Here is an 18,767-nt window from a genome sequence, read left to right on the forward strand (position 1 = left end):
CAAACCGATGTGTGTAAAAATGCATTACCTGGTGGCAGATTATGGAAGAGCGGCGCTCCCGCGCCTAGCTGTGCAGCATGTGTAGGGGGCAATACGAGCGGTTTTTAAAATGAAAACTGGGGGTTGCACCACCAGGTACTGCATTTTTACACACATCGGTTTGCCGTTTGCCGCTTGCGGCTGTTTGCTTTTTCCGGACGCTGACTGCACATTCATGTCCACAGGATCTACTAATCTAGCGACAGCTGGCCTCATACTGGATGCGTCCTACACTTATTATAGGTACCCACAGTACACTAGTCTAACTATGTCCTATGCTCAGAACATTCTCCTGATTGTCACACTATTTCTCACAGCATATCGGCTGAGCTCATTATTCTATCCCAGCTGGGATATTGTCTATTCTGTCCATTGCAGACTATTGAAAGGTAAATCTGTGTTCCCTAGTCCCACTCCAGGGTGTTCCTTTTGGATTTCTTGGTAGAACCTCGGTTTAACCTGGTGATTTCATATTCATGATGTATCTTTCACCTTTTCTCTTTGGGTTCTTATTTCCTTCTAGATACTGGAATTTTTGTCCTCACCTTTTTGCTGCTTGTTTTCTTGGGGCTACCTGTATAGGCTTTATGCCTTTTTTGTACATGTTGTTGCTACCTTGTAAGCTATATATGATGTGTTATGATTTATGTTTTTTGTATTTTTTCCATTTCTCCACAGCAGATTATGATTAAGAACCCGGTTGGGTTCGAAACGTCATTTATTTTTCTATACGCTTTCTGCTGCATGTACTTGCATTGTTATCATTAATGTCTATGTACATAAATAAAATTGTTATACAACTTATTTGCAAAACATTCCATCCTTGAGTGCGGTGTATTCCCTTGTTATTATATTGGGGACTCTGTGTCCGTTACACCAGCACCTTCTCTATATTTAGCAGAGTGCAGACTAATTTTTTATAAACTGAACACCAAGTGGACACTTAAAGTGCATCTGGTACACCTTTTTAATATCATGAGTGATTGAACACACTTTGCCTTTTGGTGTAAAAGAACCACATACATAGCAGAATCTGATCGGATGATTAATACGTTGTCGGGGCATTTTTCTCTTTAAAATCAGATCAAACAGTAGAGTAAGTTCAGTTCAATGATGGTGACAAACTAAAAAAAATGCAATGAGCCGACCGACTATAGATATTTCCCCAGAGACTACTCCGGTAAAATCTGTTCTAAATACAAGCTGCCTCTGTAATCTGGTAGATTACTATATACAGTTGTGAGGTAAACGTGTCAGCCTATTCCTTACAGATGAACATTTGCAGACAGACAGTTTCTCAGTGTGATATTGGCTGCTCTCAGGTTCTCTCTCTGTGGAGACCCTCACTCACTTACACCTCAGTGGCTGAGCTGTTTTCTTCCCTCTGAGGCGACTTGGCCTCCCAGAAATGCAGTGAAAATCCTCTCACAATGGTGGCTGTCCGCTGCCTTCCCTTCTATTTCCCTATAGCAGTGCTCAGATCCCGGTAGAGGCCTGTCTCCTGTCAGAGTCTCACATTCCAGTCCTTGCTGCCATCACCATTAGGGTTGAGCGAAACGGGTCGAACATTTTCAAAAGTCGCCGACTTTTGGCTAAGTCGGGGTTTCATGAAACCCGATCCGACCCCTGTGCGGGGTCGGCCATGCGGTACGCGACTTTCGCGCCAAAGTCGCGTTTCAATGACGCGAAAAGCGCCATTTCTCAGCCAATGAAGGTAAACGCAGAGTGTGGGCAGCGTGATGACATAGGTCCTGGTCCCCACCATCTTAGAGAAGGGCATTGCAGTGATTGGCTTGCTGTCTGCGACGTCACAGGGGCTATAAAGAGGCGTTCCCGCCGACCGCCATCTTACTGCTGCTGATCTGAGCTTAGGGAGAGGTTGCTGCCGCTTTGTCAGAAGCAGGGATAGCGTTAGGCAGGGTCCATTAACCACAAAACCGCTTGTGCTGCAGCGATTTGCACTGTCCAACACCACCCTCGGTGTGCAGGGACAGTGGAAGTTTTTTTTTTTTTTTTCCCCTCAGCGCTGTAGCTCATTGGGCTGCCCTAGAAGGCTCCCTGATAGCTGCATTGCTGTGTGTACGCCGCTGTGCAAACCAACTGCTTTTTTCAAAGCACAAATCCTCTTGTTCCTTCCTTTCTGCACAGCTATCTTTTTTGTTTGTCCACACTTTTTATTTCATTTGTGCATCAGTCCACTCCTTATTGCTGCCTGCCATACCTGGCTGAGATTACTGCAGGCAGGGAGATAGTAGCTGCCTGCCATACCTGGCTGAGATTACTGCAGGCAGGGAGATAGTAATTGTAGGACATTCCCTGTTTTTTTTTTTTTTTTTTTTTTTGGTGGGAGATTAAGATTGGCAATTTGGCATTTCTGCTAGAGTGCCATCCCTGTGTGTGCCATCTCTCTCACATAGTGGGCCATAGAAAGCCTTTTCATTTTTCTGTATTTTTTTTTGTGGGGTGTATAAATTCTCCCTGATAAAAATACAGTGGGAGATTAATATTGGCCTTTGGGCTTGTGTGCCAGTCCTGAGTGTGCCATCTCTCTCACAAATAGTGGGCCATAGAAAGCCTATTTTATTTTTTTTTGGGTTTTATAAATTCTCCCTGAAAAAAAGGGAGATTAATATTGGCCTCTGGGCTTGTGTGCCAGTCCTGAGCGTGCCATCTGTGCCAGCCCTGAGCGTGCCATCTCTCTCACAAATAGTGGGCCATAGAAAGCCTATTTATTTTTTTTTTTGGTTTTATAAATTCTCCCTGAAAAAAAGGGAGATTAATATTGGCCTCTGGGCTTGTGTGCCAGTTGTGAGCGTGCCATCTGTGCCAGTCCTGAGCGTGCCATCTCTCTCACAAATAGTGGGCCATAGAAAGCCTATTTAATTTTTTTTTTGGTTTTATAAATTTTACCTGAAAAAAGGGAGATTAATATTGGCCTCTGGGCTTGTGTGCCAGTTGTGAGCGTGCCATCTGTGCCAGTCCTGAGCGTGCCATCTCTCTCACAAATAGTGGGCCATAGAAAGCCTATTTAAATATTTTTTTGGTTTTATAAATTCTCCCAGAAAAAAAGGGAGATTAATATTGGCCTCTGGGCTTCTGTGCCAGTCCTGAGCGTGCCATCTGTGCCAGTCCTGAGCGTCCCATCTCTCTCACAAATAGTGGGCCATAGAAAGCCTATTTTTTTTTTTTTTTGGGTTTTAGAAATTCTCCCTGGAAAAAAAAAGGGAGATTAATATTGCCCTTTGGGCTTGTGTGCCAGTACTAAGCGTTCCATCTCTCTCTCTCTCTCAGTCAGTGGGCCATAGAACGCCTATTTTTGGTTTTATTTGTTTTCTAAATTCTCCCTGAAAAAATCATTTTATTTTATTTGGTTTCTAAATTCTTCCTGATAAAATCATATTTTTTTTATTATTTTTTTTTCTAAAGTCTCCCTGAAAAAAAAAAAAAAAAACAGTGGGAGATTAATATTGGCCTTTCTGCTTGTGTGCCAGTCTTGACTCCTGGGTGCGTCATCTCTCAGTCAGTGGGCCATAGAACGCCTATTTTTGGTTTTATTTGTTTTCTAAATTCTCCCTGAAAAAATCATTTTATTTTATTTGGTTTCTAAATTCTTCCTGATAAAATCATATTTTTTTTATTATTTTTTTTTCTAAAGTCTCCCTGAAAAAAAAAAAAAAAAAACAACCAAAAAAAACAGTGGGAGATTAATATTGGCCTTTCTGCTTGTGTGCCAGTCTTGACTCCTGGGTGTGCCATCTCTCTCTCTCTCTCTCTCTCTCTCTCTCTCTCTCTCTCTCCAATTGTGGTCCATAGAAAGCCTATATTTTTTTTCCTTGATTTGGGTTCTAAAATCTACCAGAGAAAATAACTACATCAATCATTGGTAGAAAAATATTGGCCTCTGGGTTTGTGTGCCACTCCTGACTCCTGTGTGCGTCATCTCTCAGTCAGTGGGCCATAGAACGCCTATTTTTGTTTTTATTTGTTTTATAAATTCTCCCTGAAAAAATCATTTTATTTTATTTGGTTTCTAAATTCTTCCTGATAAAATCATATTTTTTTTATTATTTTTTTTTCTAAAGTCTCCCTGAAAAAAAAAAAAAAACAAACAAACAAAAAAAACAGTGGGAGATTAATATTGGCCTTTCTGCTTGTGTGCCAGTCTTGACTCCTGGGTGTGCCATCTCTCTCTCTCTCTCTCTCTCTCTCTCTCCAATTGTGGTCCATAGAAAGCCTATATTTTTTTTCCTTGATTTGGGTTCCAAAATCTACCAGAGAAAATAACTACATCAATCATTGGTAGAAAAATATTGGCCTCTGGGCTTGTGTGCCACTCCTGACTCCTGTGTGCGTCATCTCTCAGTCAGTGGGCCATAGAACGTCTATTTTTGTTTTTATTTGTTTTATAAATTCTCCCTGGAAAAATCATTTTATTTTATTTGGTTTCTAAATTCTTCCTGATAAAATCATATTTTTTTTATTATTTTTTTTTCTAAAGTCTCCCTGAAAAAAAAAAAAAAAAAACAAACAAAAAAAACAGTGGGAGATTAATATTGGCCTTTCTGCTTGTGTGCCAGTCTTGACTCCTGGGTGTGCCATCTCTCTCTCTCTCTCTCTCTCTCTCTCTCCAATTGTGGTCCATAGAAAGCCTATATTTTTTTTCCTTGATTTGGGTTCCAAAATCTACCAGAGAAAATAACTACATCAATCATTGGTAGAAAAATATTGGCCTCTGGGCTTGTGTGCCACTCCTGACTCCTGTGTGCGTCATCTCTCAGTCAGTGGGCCATAGAACGCCTATTTTTGTTTTTATTTGTTTTATAAATTCTCCCTGGAAAAATCATTTTATTTTATTTGGTTTCTAAATTCTTCCTGATAAAATCATATTTTTTTTATTATTTTTTTTTCTAAAGTCTCCCTGAAAAAAAAAAAAAACAAAAAAAAAAAACAAAACCCCCCAAAAAATGGGAGATTAATATTGGCCTTTCTGCTTGTGTGCCAGTCTTGACTCCTGGGTGTGCCATCTCTCTCTCTCTCTCTCTCTCTCTCCAATTGTGGTCCATAGAAAGCCTACATTTTTTTTCCTTGATTTGGGTTCCAAAATCTACCAGAGAAAATAACTCCATCAATCATTGGTAGAAAAATATTGGCCTCTGGGCTTGTGTGCCACTCCTGATTCCTGTGTGCGTCATCTCTCACTCAGTGGCCCATAGAAAGCATATAGTTTGTTACATTTGTTTTCTAAATTCTCCCTGCAAAAATCTATTTTTTTTTTTGGGGGGGTTTCTAAAGTGTTCCTGAAAAAAATAAAAATAAAAAAAAAATAATAGTGTGACATTAATATTAACATTTGTGCTTCAGTGACAGTCCTGCGTGTGGGGCATCTCTCTAATTTGCAGCCACCAAAAAAAGAGTGTGTAACATTGGGCCTGATTTTCGCTGTGGTCTCACCAACCTGTAAAGGGGTAGCTAAATCATACTGAAGTTATAGCTCACCGTGTAAGTTGTGTGACTGCAACAAATAACGTTAGTTTGGTTACGTTTTTAAAACAATGAGGAAGTCTAGTGGAAGAGGTCGTGGCCGGGGGCGTTCATTGTCAGCTGGTAATGAGGGTAGTGGTAGTGGTGGAGCATCAGGTGGTCGTGGGGAAAAAAATATTGCACCTAAGTCTGGAGCTGTGGAGCCAGGTTCGTCGTCCGGCTACACAAGGCCTCGAACGCTCCCTTTTCTGGGATTAGGAAAACCGCTTTTAAAGCCGGAGCAGCAAGAGCAAGTTTTGGCTTATCTTGCTGACTCAGCCTCTAGCTCTTTTGCCTCCTCTCGTGAAACTGGTAAAAGTAAAAGCAGCGCGTCGTTAGTGGATGTTCACGGTCAGGGACAAGTCACTTCCTTGTCCTCTTCAGCAAAAACAACAACAGAGAAGAATGCAGCAGGCGACACAATGGGTTACTCCATGGAGCTCTTTACACATACCGTCCCTGGCTTAGAAAGTGAAGCAGTTAACAGTCCATGCCCATTACAAGTTGAATCTGACATGGAGTGCACTGACGCACAGCCACAGCCAGACTACTATGCTGGTCCTTTGACTCAGACCACAACATTGCCCTCGCAGGGTGCTGATCAAGAATCAGACCCTGATGAGACTATGTTGCCCCATCACGAACGCTATACCACCGAACGACACGGTGACACAGACGAAGTTGCGCAGGAGGTACAAGAAGAGTTATTAGATGACCCAGTTCTTGACCCCGATTGGCAGCCATTGGGGGAACAGGGTGCAGGCGGCAGCAGTTCTGAAGCAGAGGAGGAGGAGGGGCCGCAGCAGGCATCAACATCGCCACAGGTTCCATCTGCCGGGCCCGTATCTTGCCCAAAACGCGTGGCAAAGCCAAAACCTGGTGGAGGACAGCGTGGCCATCCGGTTAAAGCTCAGTCTGCAATGCCTGAAAAGGTATCCGATGCTAGAAAGAGTGCAGTCTGGCATTTTTTTAAACAACATCCAATTGATCAGCGCAAAGTCATCTGTCAAAAATGTTCTACTTCCTTAAGCAGAGGTCAGAATCTGAAAAGTCTCAATACTAGTTGCATGCATAGACATTTAACCACCATGCATTTGAAAGCTTGGACTAACTACCAAACGTCCCTTAAGGTTGTTGCACCCTCGGCCAATGAAGCTAGTCATCAACGCAACATCCCTTCCGGCAGTGTAGGACCACCATTTAGCGCACCACCTGCTGTATCTGTGCAGGTATCTTTGCCAGGCCAAAGCAGTCAGGGTCAGGGAATCACCAGTTTCGTAGTAGGAAACACTGCATCTAGGGCACCGGCGGCAACAATACCATCTCCCACCGTCTCTCAGTCTGCCATGTCCACCGGCACCCCCGCTAGTTCCACGATCTCCAGCTCTCCAGTCCAGCTCACCCTACATGAGACTATGGTTAGAAAAAGGAAATACTTAGCCTCGCATCCGCGTACACAGGGTTTGAACGCCCACATAGCTAGACTAATCTCGTTAGAGATGATGCCCTACCGGTTAGTTGAAAGCGAAGCTTTCAAAGACCTGATGGACTACGCTGTACCACGCTACGAGCTACCCAGTCGACACTTTTTTTCCAGAAAAGCCATCCCAGCCCTCCACCAGCATGTTAAAGAGCGCATCGTCCATGCACTCAGGCAATCTGTGAGCACAAAGGTGCACCTGACAACAGATGCATGGACCAGTAGGCATGGCCAGGGACGTTACGTGTCCATCACGGCACACTGGGTAAATGTGGTGGATTCAGGGTCCACAGGGGACAGCAAGTTTGGGACAGTTCTGCCTAGCCCACGGTCTAGTAAACAGTTGTCTGTAGCCGTTCGCACCCCCTCCTCCTCCTCCTCCTCCTCGTCCTCCTGCAGAAGCAAGAGCTCGTCCACAGACCGCAGTCGCACAAACACTCCATCCGCACCTGCCACTGTTGCACACCAGGTCTCCCATTATGGGGCAGCTACTGGCATACGTCAGCAGGCTGTATTGGCTATGAAGTGTTTGGGCGACAATAGACACACCGCGGAAGTTCTGTCCGAGTTCTTGCAGCAAGAAACGCAGTCGTGGCTGGGCACTGTAGATCTTGAGGCAGGCAAGGTAGTGAGTGATAACGGAAGGAATTTCATGGCTGCCATCTCCCTTTCCCAACTGAAACACATTCCTTGCCTGGCTCACACCTTAAACCTGGTGGTGCAGTGCTTCCTGAAAAGTTATCCGGGGTTATCCGACCTGCTCCTCAAAGTGCGTGGACTTTGCGCACATATCCGCCGTTCGCCTGTACACTCCAGCCGTATGCAGACCTATCAGCGTTCTTTGAACCTTCCCCAGCATCGCCTAATCATAGACGTTGCAACAAGGTGGAACTCAACACTGCACATGCTTCAGAGACTGTGCGAACAGAGGCGGGCTGTTATGTTTTTGTGGGAGGATACACATACACGGGCAGGCAGTAGGATGGCAGACATGGAGTTGTCAGGTGTGCAGTGGTCGAAGATTCAAGACATGTGTCAAGTCCTTCAGTGTTTTGAGGAATGCACACGGCTGGTTAGTGCAGACAACGCCATAATAAGCATGAGCATCCCCCTAATGCGTCTGCTGATGCAAAGTTTGACGCACATAAAGGATCAGGCGTCTGCACCAGAGGAAGAGGAAAGCCTTGATGACAGTCAGCGATTGTCTGGTCAGGGCAGTGTACATGACGAGGTACCGGGCGAAGAGGAGGTGGAGGATGAGGAGGATGATGGGGATGAGTATATTTTTAATGAGGAAGCTTTCCCGGGGGCACGGGAAATTGGTGGCGTGGCAAGGCCGGGTTCTGGTTTTTTGAGGGACACAAGTGACGTAGATTTGCCTGCAACTGCCCCTCAACCAAGCACAACCGCAGATTTGACAACGGGAACTTTGGCCCACATGGCGGATTATGCCTTGCGTATCCTCAAAAGGGACACACGCATTACAAAAATGATGAACGATGACGATTACTGGTTGGCCTGCCTCCTTGATCCTCGCTATAAAGGCAAATTGCAAAATATTATGCCACATGAGAACTTGGAACTAATATTAGCAACAAAACAATCAACTCTTGTTGACCGTTTGCTTCTGGCATTCCCTGCACACAGCGCCCGTGATCGTTCTCACACGAGCTCCAGGGGCCAGCAGACCAGAGGTGTTAGAGGGGCAGAAATCAGAAGTGGCGTTGGCCAGAGGGGTTTTCTGACCAGGTTGTGGAGTGATTTTTCTATGACCGCAGACAGGACAGGTACTGCAGCATCAATTCAAAGTGACAGGAGACAACATTTGTCCAGTATGGTTACAAACTATTTTTCATCCCTTATCGACGTTCTCCCTCAACCGTCATTCCCATTTGATTACTGGGCATCCAAATTAGACACCTGGCCAGAATTGGCAGAATATGCATTGCAGGAGCTTGCTTGCCCGGCAGCTAGTGTCCTATCAGAAAGAGTATTCAGTGCTGCAGGTTCAATACTAACAGAAAAAAGGACTCGTCTGGCTACCCAAAATGTAGATGATCTAACCTTCATTAAAATGAACCACAACTGGATTTCAAAATCTTTTGCCCCACCCTGCCCGGCTGACACCTAGCTTTCCTATGAAAAGGTCTTGCCTGTGGACTATTCTGAATGACTTTTCCAATCTCGTAATTTTCTTCACCTGATTGTCCAGCATACGACATGTTTCCACCTCACGAAATGGCCAAACTCCCCACACGGGGCCGTGCTATCGCCACTTTGCGCTTGGACCCTTGAGAGTGCTGTTTGTCTGAAGAGGTGGGTGTGGCCGCTTTTGGTCGACGGCACTGCCACTGGGTCCCTCATAGTACAATAAAGTGTCTCTGGCGGTGGTGGTGCGCACCCAACGTCAGACACACCGTTGTAATATGAGGGGCCCTGTGCCTGTACCGCCGGCCACAAGACAGTTCCCCCCCCCAGCTCAAACAGTGCTCTACCACTAGCAAAATTATCTCTCACAGCTTCACCAATGTGTAGTCTAGGCGCTGACATCCTTCAATGCCTGGCACTGACAATACCATTGTTTTGACATTTTTGTTATGTTAGGCCTTCGAAGCCTGTCTGCGGTCCCTTCTTTCTACAACTACTACACTGACCAGGCCACTGCTGGCCGTGTTACCCTGGAACCAATTTAAAAGTGCCTACAGTCAGCCCAATTTTGTTATGTTAGGCCTTCGAAGACTGTCTGCCGTCACTCCTTCCACTAGACTTCCACTGACCATACACTGCTGCCCATGTACCCCTGGAACCAATTTAAAGTGCCTACAGCCAGCCCAATTTTGTTATGTTAGGCCTTCGAAGCCTGTCTGCGGTCACTCCTTCCACTAGACTTCCACTGACCAGACCACTGCTGCCCGTGTACCCCTGCAACCAATTTAAAAGTGCCTACAGCCAGCCCAAGTTTGTTATGTTAGGCCTTGGAAGCCTGTCTGCGGTCACTCCTTCCACTAGACTTCCACTGACCAGACCACTGCTGCCCGTGTACCCCTGGAACCAATTTAAAAGTGCCTACAGCCAGCCCAAGTTTGTTATGTTAGGCCTTCGAAGCCTGTCTGCGGTCACTCCTTCCACTAGACTTCCACAGACCAGACCACTGCTGCCCGTGTACCCCTGGAACCAATTTAAAAGTGCCTACAGCCAGCCCAAGTTTGTTATGTTAGGCCTTGGAAGCCTGTCTGCGGTCACTCCTTCCACTAGACTTCCACTGACCAGACCACTGCTGCCCGTGTACCCCTGGAACCAATTTAAAAGTGCCTACAGCCAGCCCAAGTTTGTTATGTTAGGCCTTCGAAGCCTGTCTGCGGTCACTCCTTCCACTAGACTTCCACAGACCAGACCACTGCTGCCCGTGTACCCCTGGAACCAATTTAAAAGTGCCTACAGCCAGCCCAAGTTTGTTATGTTAGGCCTTGGAAGCCTGTCTGCGGTCACTCCTTCCACTAGACTTCCACAGACCAGACCACTGCTGCCCGTGTACCCCTGGAACCAATTTAAAAGTGCCTACAGCCAGCCCAAGTTTGTTATGTTAGGCCTTCGAAGCCTGTCTGCGGTCACTCCTTCCACTAGACTTCCACTGACCAGACCACTGCTGCCCGTGTACCCCTGGAACCAATTTAAAAGTGCCTACAGCCAGCCCAAGTTTGTTATGTTAGGCCTTCGAAGCCTGTCTGCGGTCACTCCTTCCACTAGACTTCCACAGACCAGACCACTGCTGCCCGTGTACCCCTGGAACCAATTTAAAAGTGCCTACAGCCAGCCCAAGTTTGTTATGTTAGGCCTTCGAAGCCTGTCTGCGGTCACTCCTTCCACTAGACTTCCACAGACCAGACCACTGCTGCCCGTGTACCCCTGGAACCAATTTAAAAGTGCCTACAGCCAGCCCAAGTTTGTTATGTTAGGCCTTGGAAGCCTGTCTGCGGTCACTCCTTCCACTAGACTTCCACTGACCAGACCACTGCTGCCCGTGTACCCCTGGAACCAATTTAAAAGTGCCTACAGCCAGCCCAAGTTTGTTATGTTAGGCCTTCGAAGCCTGTCTGCGGTCACTCCTTCCACTAGACTTCCACAGACCAGACCACTGCTGCCCGTGTACCCCTGGAAACAATTTAAAAGTGCCTACAGCCAGCCCAAGTTTGTTATGTTAGGCCTTCGAAGCCTGTCTGCGGTCACTCCTTCCACTAGACTTCCACAGACCAGACCACTGCTGCCCGTGTACCCCTGGAACCAATTTAAAAGTGCCTACAGCCAGCCCAAGTTTGTTATGTTAGGCCTTGGAAGCCTGTCTGCGGTCACTCCTTCCACTAGACTTCCACTGACCAGACCACTGCTGCCCGTGTACCCCTGGAACCAATTTAAAAGTGCCTACAGCCAGCCCAAGTTTGTTATGTTAGGCCTTCGAAGCCTGTCTGCGGTCACTCCTTCCACTAGACTTCCACAGACCAGACCACTGCTGCCCGTGTACCCCTGGAACCAATTTAAAAGTGCCTACAGCCAGCCCAAGTTTGTTATGTTAGGCCTTGGAAGCCTGTCTGCGGTCACTCCTTCCACTAGACTTCCACAGACCAGACCACTGCTGCCCGTGTACCCCTGGAACCAATTTAAAAGTGCCTACAGCCAGCCCAAGTTTGTTATGTTAGGCCTTGGAAGCCTGTCTGCGGTCACTCCTTCCACTAGACTTCCACTGACCAGACCACTGCTGCCCGTGTACCCCTGGAACCAATTTAAAAGTGCCTACAGCCAGCCCAAGTTTGTTATGTTAGGCCTTCGAAGCCTGTCTGCGGTCACTCCTTCCACTAGACTTCCACAGACCAGACCACTGCTGCCCGTGTACCCCTGGAACCAATTTAAAAGTGCCTACAGCCAGCCCAAGTTTGTTATGTTAGGCCTTGGAAGCCTGTCTGCGGTCACTCCTTCCACTAGACTTCCACAGACCAGACCACTGCTGCCCGTGTACCCCTGGAACCAATTTAAAAGTGCCTACAGCCAGCCCAAGTTTGTTATGTTAGGCCTTGGAAGCCTGTCTGCGGTCACTCCTTCCACTAGACTTCCACTGACCAGACCACTGCTGCCCGTGTACCCCTGGAACCAATTTAAAAGTGCCTACAGCCAGCCCAAGTTTGTTATGTTAGGCCTTCGAAGCCTGTCTGCGGTCACTCCTTCCACTAGACTTCCACAGACCAGACCACTGCTGCCCGTGTACCCCTGGAACCAATTTAAAAGTGCCTACAGCCAGCCCAAGTTTGTTATGTTAGGCCTTCGAAGCCTGTCTGCGGTCACTCCTTCCACTAGACTTCCACAGACCAGACCACTGCTGCCCGTGTACCCCTGGAACCAATTTAAAAGTGCCTACAGCCAGCCCAAGTTTGTTATGTTAGGCCTTGGAAGCCTGTCTGCGGTCACTCCTTCCACTAGACTTCCACAGACCAGACCACTGCTGCCCGTGTACCCCTGGAACCAATTTAAAAGTGCCTACAGCCAGCCCAAGTTTGTTATGTTAGGCCTTGGAAGCCTGTCTGCGGTCACTCCTTCCACTAGACTTCCACTGACCAGACCACTGCTGCCCGTGTACCCCTGGAACCAATTTAAAAGTGCCTACAGCCAGCCCAAGTTTGTTATGTTAGGCCTTCGAAGCCTGTCTGCGGTCACTCCTTCCACTAGACTTCCACAGACCAGACCACTGCTGCCCGTGTACCCCTGGAACCAATTTAAAAGTGCCTACAGCCAGCCCAAGTTTGTTATGTTAGGCCTTGGAAGCCTGTCTGCGGTCACTCCTTCCACTAGACTTCCACTGACCAGACCACTGCTGCCCGTGTACCCCTGGAACCAATTTAAAAGTGCCTACAGCCAGCCCAAGTTTGTTATGTTAGGCCTTCGAAGCCTGTCTGCGGTCACTCCTTCCACTAGACTTCCACAGACCAGACCACTGCTGCCCGTGTACCCCTGGAACCAATTTAAAAGTGCCTACAGCCAGCCCAAGTTTGTTATGTTAGGCCTTGGAAGCCTGTCTGCGGTCACTCCTTCCACTAGACTTCCACTGACCAGACCACTGCTGCCCGTGTACCCCTGGAACCAATTTAAAAGTGCCTACAGCCAGCCCAAGTTTGTTATGTTAGGCCTTGGAAGCCTGTCTGCGGTCACTCCTTCCACTAGACTTCCACAGACCAGACCACTGCTGCCCGTGTACCCCTGGAACCAATTTAAAAGTGCCTACAGCCAGCCCAAGTTTGTTATGTTAGGCCTTCGAAGCCTGTCTGCGGTCACTCCTTCCACTAGACTTCCACAGACCAGACCACTGCTGCCCGTGTACCCCTGGAACCAATTTAAAAGTGCCTACAGCCAGCCCAAGTTTGTTATGTTAGGCCTTGGAAGCCTGTCTGCGGTCACTCCTTCCACTAGACTTCCACTGACCAGACCACTGCTGCCCGTGTACCCCTGGAACCAATTTAAAAGTGCCTACAGCCAGCCCAAGTTTGTTATGTTAGGCCTTGGAAGCCTGTCTGCGGTCACTCCTTCCACTAGACTTCCACTGACCATACACTGCTGCCCATGTACCCCTGGAACAAATTTAAAAGTGCCTACAGCCAGCCCAAGTTTGTTATGTTAGGCCTTCGAAGCCTGTCTGCGTCCCGTTCTTTCAACTACAACTACACTGACCAGGCCACTGATGGCCGTGTTCCCCTGGAACCAATTTTAACTTGCCTACAGCCAGCCCAATGTTAGGCCTTTGATGCCTGTCTGCCGTCACTCCTTCCACTAGGCCTCCACTGACCTGTCTATTGCTGCCCGTGTACCCCTTGAACCAACATCATTAAATATAAAAAAAATTAATTTGATTATAAAACATAAGATCGTGTTGAGATCTCAAATGCAGACATTTTAACAATCAAAACAAACACACAACAAATATCTGGAACTGTACTACAAAGGTCCAACAGCTACAATTTCTTTCTCCTGCAAGAAGTTAACTGAAAGTTTTTTGGAGTTGTTAACACAGATATGGCATCCACCGAGTGTTGTCCTGTCGCGTCTCCTTTAAATTATTTCCAATAAGATGTTAAACTATTAATTTAATAAAATCAATAATTAAAAAAATAATTGAGTAAGTCAAAAGCACATTGCAAATAAACATTAATTACAAATCAAGAAGCATGGCGCGTCCGAGGGTGAGTAGATACCGAATAAGAATATAATCACCCTCGGACGCGCAATGCTTATTTACAACAGCCTTCCATCCTAAGAATCAGCCCTTCCGTGGTGTAGAGAGAGGTTGTGTTACACTCCAAGGTGTTCCCCAGGTTGCCTTTCCTGAGCTTCGATCTTCCGGCTCTCGTTTAGTAGCTGTTGGAAACTACGCTGCATTAGGCCTACTAATTGTGTATGGGTGAAACAGTGGCGCATCTGCGGTCCCTCCTTCCACTAGGCCTCCACTGACCTGTCTACTGCGGCCCGTGTACCCCTTGAACCAACCTAATAAAATATTTAAAAAATTAATTTGATTATAAAAAATAAGATCGTGTTGAGATCTCAAATGCAGACATTTTAACAATCAAAACAAACACACAACAAATATCTGGAACTGTACTACAAAGGTCCAACAGCTACAATTTCTTTCTCCTGCAAGAAGTTAACTGAAAGTTTTTTGGAGTTGTTAACACAGATATGGCATCCACCGAGTGTTGTCCTGTCGCGTCTCCTTTAAATTATTTCCAATAAGATGTTAAACTATTAATTTAATAAAATCAATAATTAAAAAAATAATTGAGTAAGTCAAAAGCACATTGCAAATAAACATTAATTACAAATCAAGAAGCATGGCGCGTCCGAGGGTGAGTAGATACCGAATAAGAATATAATCACCCTCGGACGCGCAATGCTTATTTACAACAGCCTTCCTTCCTAAGAATCAGCCCTTTCGTGGTGTAGAGAGAGGTTGTGTTACACTCCAAGGTGTTCCCCGGGTTGCCTTTCATGAGCTTCGATCTTCCGGCTCTCGTTTAGTAGTTGGTGGAAAAGTACACAGCATTAGGCCTACAAAATGGGTATGGGGTGGAGAGAGATGGTGTGTTACACTCCAAGGTGTTCCCCAGGTTGCCTTTCCTGAGCTTCGATCTTCATGCTCTCGTTTAGTAGGTGTCGGAAAGTAGGCTGCATTAGGCCTAAAAAATGGGGAATGGGGTGGAGAGAGATGGTGTGTTACACTCCAAGGTGTTCCCCAGGTTTCCTTGCCATTGCTTCGGTCTTCCGACTCTCGTTTAGTAGTTGTAGAAAAGTACACAGCATTAGGCCTACAAAATGGGTATGGGGTGGAGAGAGATGGTGTGTTACACTCCAAGGTGTTCCCCAGGTTGCCTTTCCTGAGCTTCGATCTTCATGCTCTCGTTTAGTAGGTGTCGGAAAGTAGGCTGCATTAGGCCTAAAAAATGGGGAATGGGGTGGAGAGAGATGGTGTGTTACACTCCAAGGTGTTCCCCAGGTTTCCTTGCCATTGCTTCGGTCTTCCGACTCTCGTTTAGTAGTTGTAGAAAAGTACACTGCATTAGGCCTAAAAAATGGGTATGGGGTGGAGAGAGATGGTGTGTTACACTCCAAGGTGTTCCCCAGGTTGCCTTTCCTGAGCTTCGATCTTCATGCTCTCGTTTAGTAGGTGTCGGAAAGTAGGCTGCATTAGGCCTACAAATTGGGTATGGGGTGGAGAGAGATGGTGTGTTACACTCCAAGGTGTTCCCCAGGTTTCCTTGCCATTGCTTCGGTCTTCCGACTCTCGTTTAGTAGTTGTAGAAAAGTACACAGCATTAGGCCTACAAAATGGGTATGGGGTGGAGAGAGATGGTGTGTTACACTCCAAGGTGTTCCCCAGGTTGCCTTTCCTGAGCTTCGATCTTCATGCTCTCGTTTAGTAGGTGTCGGAAAGTAGGCTGCATTAGGCCTAAAAAATGGGGAATGGGGTGGAGAGAGATGGTGTGTTACACTCCAAGGTGTTCCCCAGGTTTCCTTGCCATTGCTTCGGTCTTCCGACTCTCGTTTAGTAGTTGTAGAAAAGTACACAGCATTAGGCCTACAAAATGGGTATGGGGTGGAGAGAGATGGTGTGTTACACTCCAAGGTGTTCCCCAGGTTGCCTTTCCTGAGCTTCGATCTTCAGGCTCTCATTAAATTGTGGTTAAATGGAACAACTGCATTTGGCGTACTAGTTGGTTTGGGGCCTACTATCGGTGTCTGCCACTCCTTGCTGTTCTCCTCCACTGAACAAAGCTGTGCCGCCTGTTTACTACGGTTGCCAATTTTGAACTGCATTTCGACTACTTACTGATTTGGCCCTACTCTCTGTGTCAGCCTCTCATTCCAGTTGTCCTCCACTGCAATGCCCCCTGGTTATTCCTGTGTTACCAATTTTGAACTGCATTTAGCCCACTTTCTTCTTTGGGCCTATATCTGTGTTTCCACTTCATCGTGCCCATTGCCCAGCCAGTGATAGATGAGTCTGCTGGTACATTGACCCATAACGCAACATTCCCCGTGCACGCTACACAACAACATTGTGACCCTGCTGAAAGTCAGGTTGCTCTTCCCGCATACCATACCACCTTACACGGGGACAAAGAGGAAGGTGCAGATGAAAGTGCAGGTTCCTTCATCAGGTGGGGGGAGGAATACTAGTTGGCGACGTCACTGGCACAGGGCCTCTCATAGTACGCAAAAGTGTTGCTGCCGGTGGGAGGCGCCCCCGCCGTGCAAACACACCGCTGTACTTTGAGGGGCCCTGTGCCAGTGCCAATGCCAACGAGTGGGCCCCCCCTGCTTGCTCAGGTTCACAGCACTTGCAAAGTTGAAATACTTACCTCTCCCTGCTCCACTGCCGTGACGTGGTCCAGATTTCCTGGGCCCACTAATTACTTGAACCAGCCCTACCCCCCACAACTTTAGCCAAATGACCCCCAATTTCAAATGCCTTCCAATTATTATAAGGTAAATTACGCTTGACAAGCTTCATTAAGAAGAATGGATGGTTTTGACATTAAAATGGGCACTCTAGGTGTTTTCCTGGCCCCCACTCACTGCCGACTATGCTGCCCCATTGACTTGCATTGGGTTTCGTGTTTCGGTCGATCCCGACTTTACGTCATAATCGGCCGATTTCACTCGACCCGACTTTGGACATAGTCGGGTTTCGCAAAACCCGGCTCGACTCTAAAAAGGTCAAGGTCGCTCAACTCTAATCACCATCCTTTTCTGACTGACTCAAGCCTTACCGCCTCATAACAGTTAGCTCCTCCCCATAACATGTGACTTTCCGAGAAGCAGTCATTGGTTGACTGCACTGACAATACTCCTTCACATAAAACTCACTAAAATCTTTACTGATGTTGTCCCGGTAAGAAAATTCATAATTAAGTAAGACAAGAAAAGAAATTGGAATAACATAAGAAAAACTACAATGAGATTGCAGAAATAACGTAATAAAAAAAAATACTTCTATCTCAGAAACTTTATGTGATAGAGCAAAACTCAGCATATTTTTGGACTCAGCACACCAAACTCCATAAAACCGATATATTACCTTTCCTGATGATTTTTTTTTGTGCTGACCAGTGTAGTTGATGGTCTTTTGAAGACCCTCATCATTGAAGTCTAACAACAAACAAAATTGGCACACCTAAAAACCTTAACTCACTGTGCAAATAAAAAACCTCAAAATTCTGTGTTGAAGGAAAAATAAATAAGTTATGGCTCTTGGAAGGTGGTGCGTGAAAAACAAAATCTGAAAAATGTCCTTGTTCTTAAAGGGTTAATAGTACTATCATGATATAACAATCATTACTTTTACATATGCAATATCACTCAATTACACACAAAAAAAAACTTGCAAAAATGTGAACTGAGCGAATCATTGTACATTGCTGGTCAAGTATCTATCCCGGTTCCAATGAACAAATTTACCTGAACACATCAGTTTCATTGTACCATGGCTGCTGCTGTAGCAAAAAGAAGGCTGTGGATTGGACAATCAATAAAAAGGTAAGGTGCATGAAAATGGAGAGTAATAAAGGAGGAGATAGAAGATGTCCCGAGGGTCTGTAAGGAGCCAACTTTGGGGCTGGTTGGTTTAAACTCACTGGGAAAAAAAAGGACAATTATTTTTTGAAAAATTCACAAAAAATTACATAAATATCACACTAATGTGGGTCCAAAATATCAGCGACATCTGTGAGAACAAGTAGATAAAATTGTGAAAATATACTTACTAGTCAGGGTAACTGTAATGTTGATAGCCAAATCTTGCATGAGATACTGATAATTACCAAGAAGTGTATTTTTCTGAAAAAAAGAAATAAATGATTGATACATTATTCCCTAATATTTTGATTAAGTTACCGGTTACTCCTTTGTATTTATTCATAACTCCAGAATCCAATAGGTTTTGGTGGCTTCTTAATATTTAAGGGGTTGTCCGGCTCTCGGGAACTAGTCTGCACTTACTCTAAGTGACTGCATACTCAAGAATCCTCACAGCGTGCAGTGTGTGTGCTGTCAGGATTCGCCGGTGTAGGGAGCTGCTAGGCGCATGGTCACAAGTATGCGATTTGCATACATGCGGACTAAGTGTATGCTGGCCTAGCTAAATACAAGTGAATTAAGCAAGGCCGAATACGTCTACTTGGAATGTAGCCAG

At 46.0% G+C, this 18,767-nt stretch overlaps 1 protein-coding gene across 1 annotated transcript in view; it reads right to left on the bottom strand.

Annotated features, from left to right (window-relative positions):
- The window catches only part of LOC138638116 (probable cation-transporting ATPase 13A4), a 542,444-nt gene that overhangs the window by 91,361 nt on the left and 432,316 nt on the right, over nucleotides 1-18,767 (bottom strand). Inside the window, exons 25-26 of the mRNA XM_069727138.1 lie at nucleotides 18,340-18,412; nucleotides 18,035-18,209 (exon numbers count right to left, since the gene is read on the bottom strand). Coding sequence (XP_069583239.1) covers nucleotides 18,035-18,209; nucleotides 18,340-18,412 — 248 coding nt within the window. The remainder of the gene's footprint in view (nucleotides 1-18,034; nucleotides 18,210-18,339; nucleotides 18,413-18,767) is intronic.

This window comes from Ranitomeya imitator, chromosome 5, assembly GCF_032444005.1.
Source record: "Ranitomeya imitator isolate aRanImi1 chromosome 5, aRanImi1.pri, whole genome shotgun sequence".
Classification (NCBI taxonomy): Eukaryota; Metazoa; Chordata; class Amphibia; order Anura; family Dendrobatidae; genus Ranitomeya; species Ranitomeya imitator.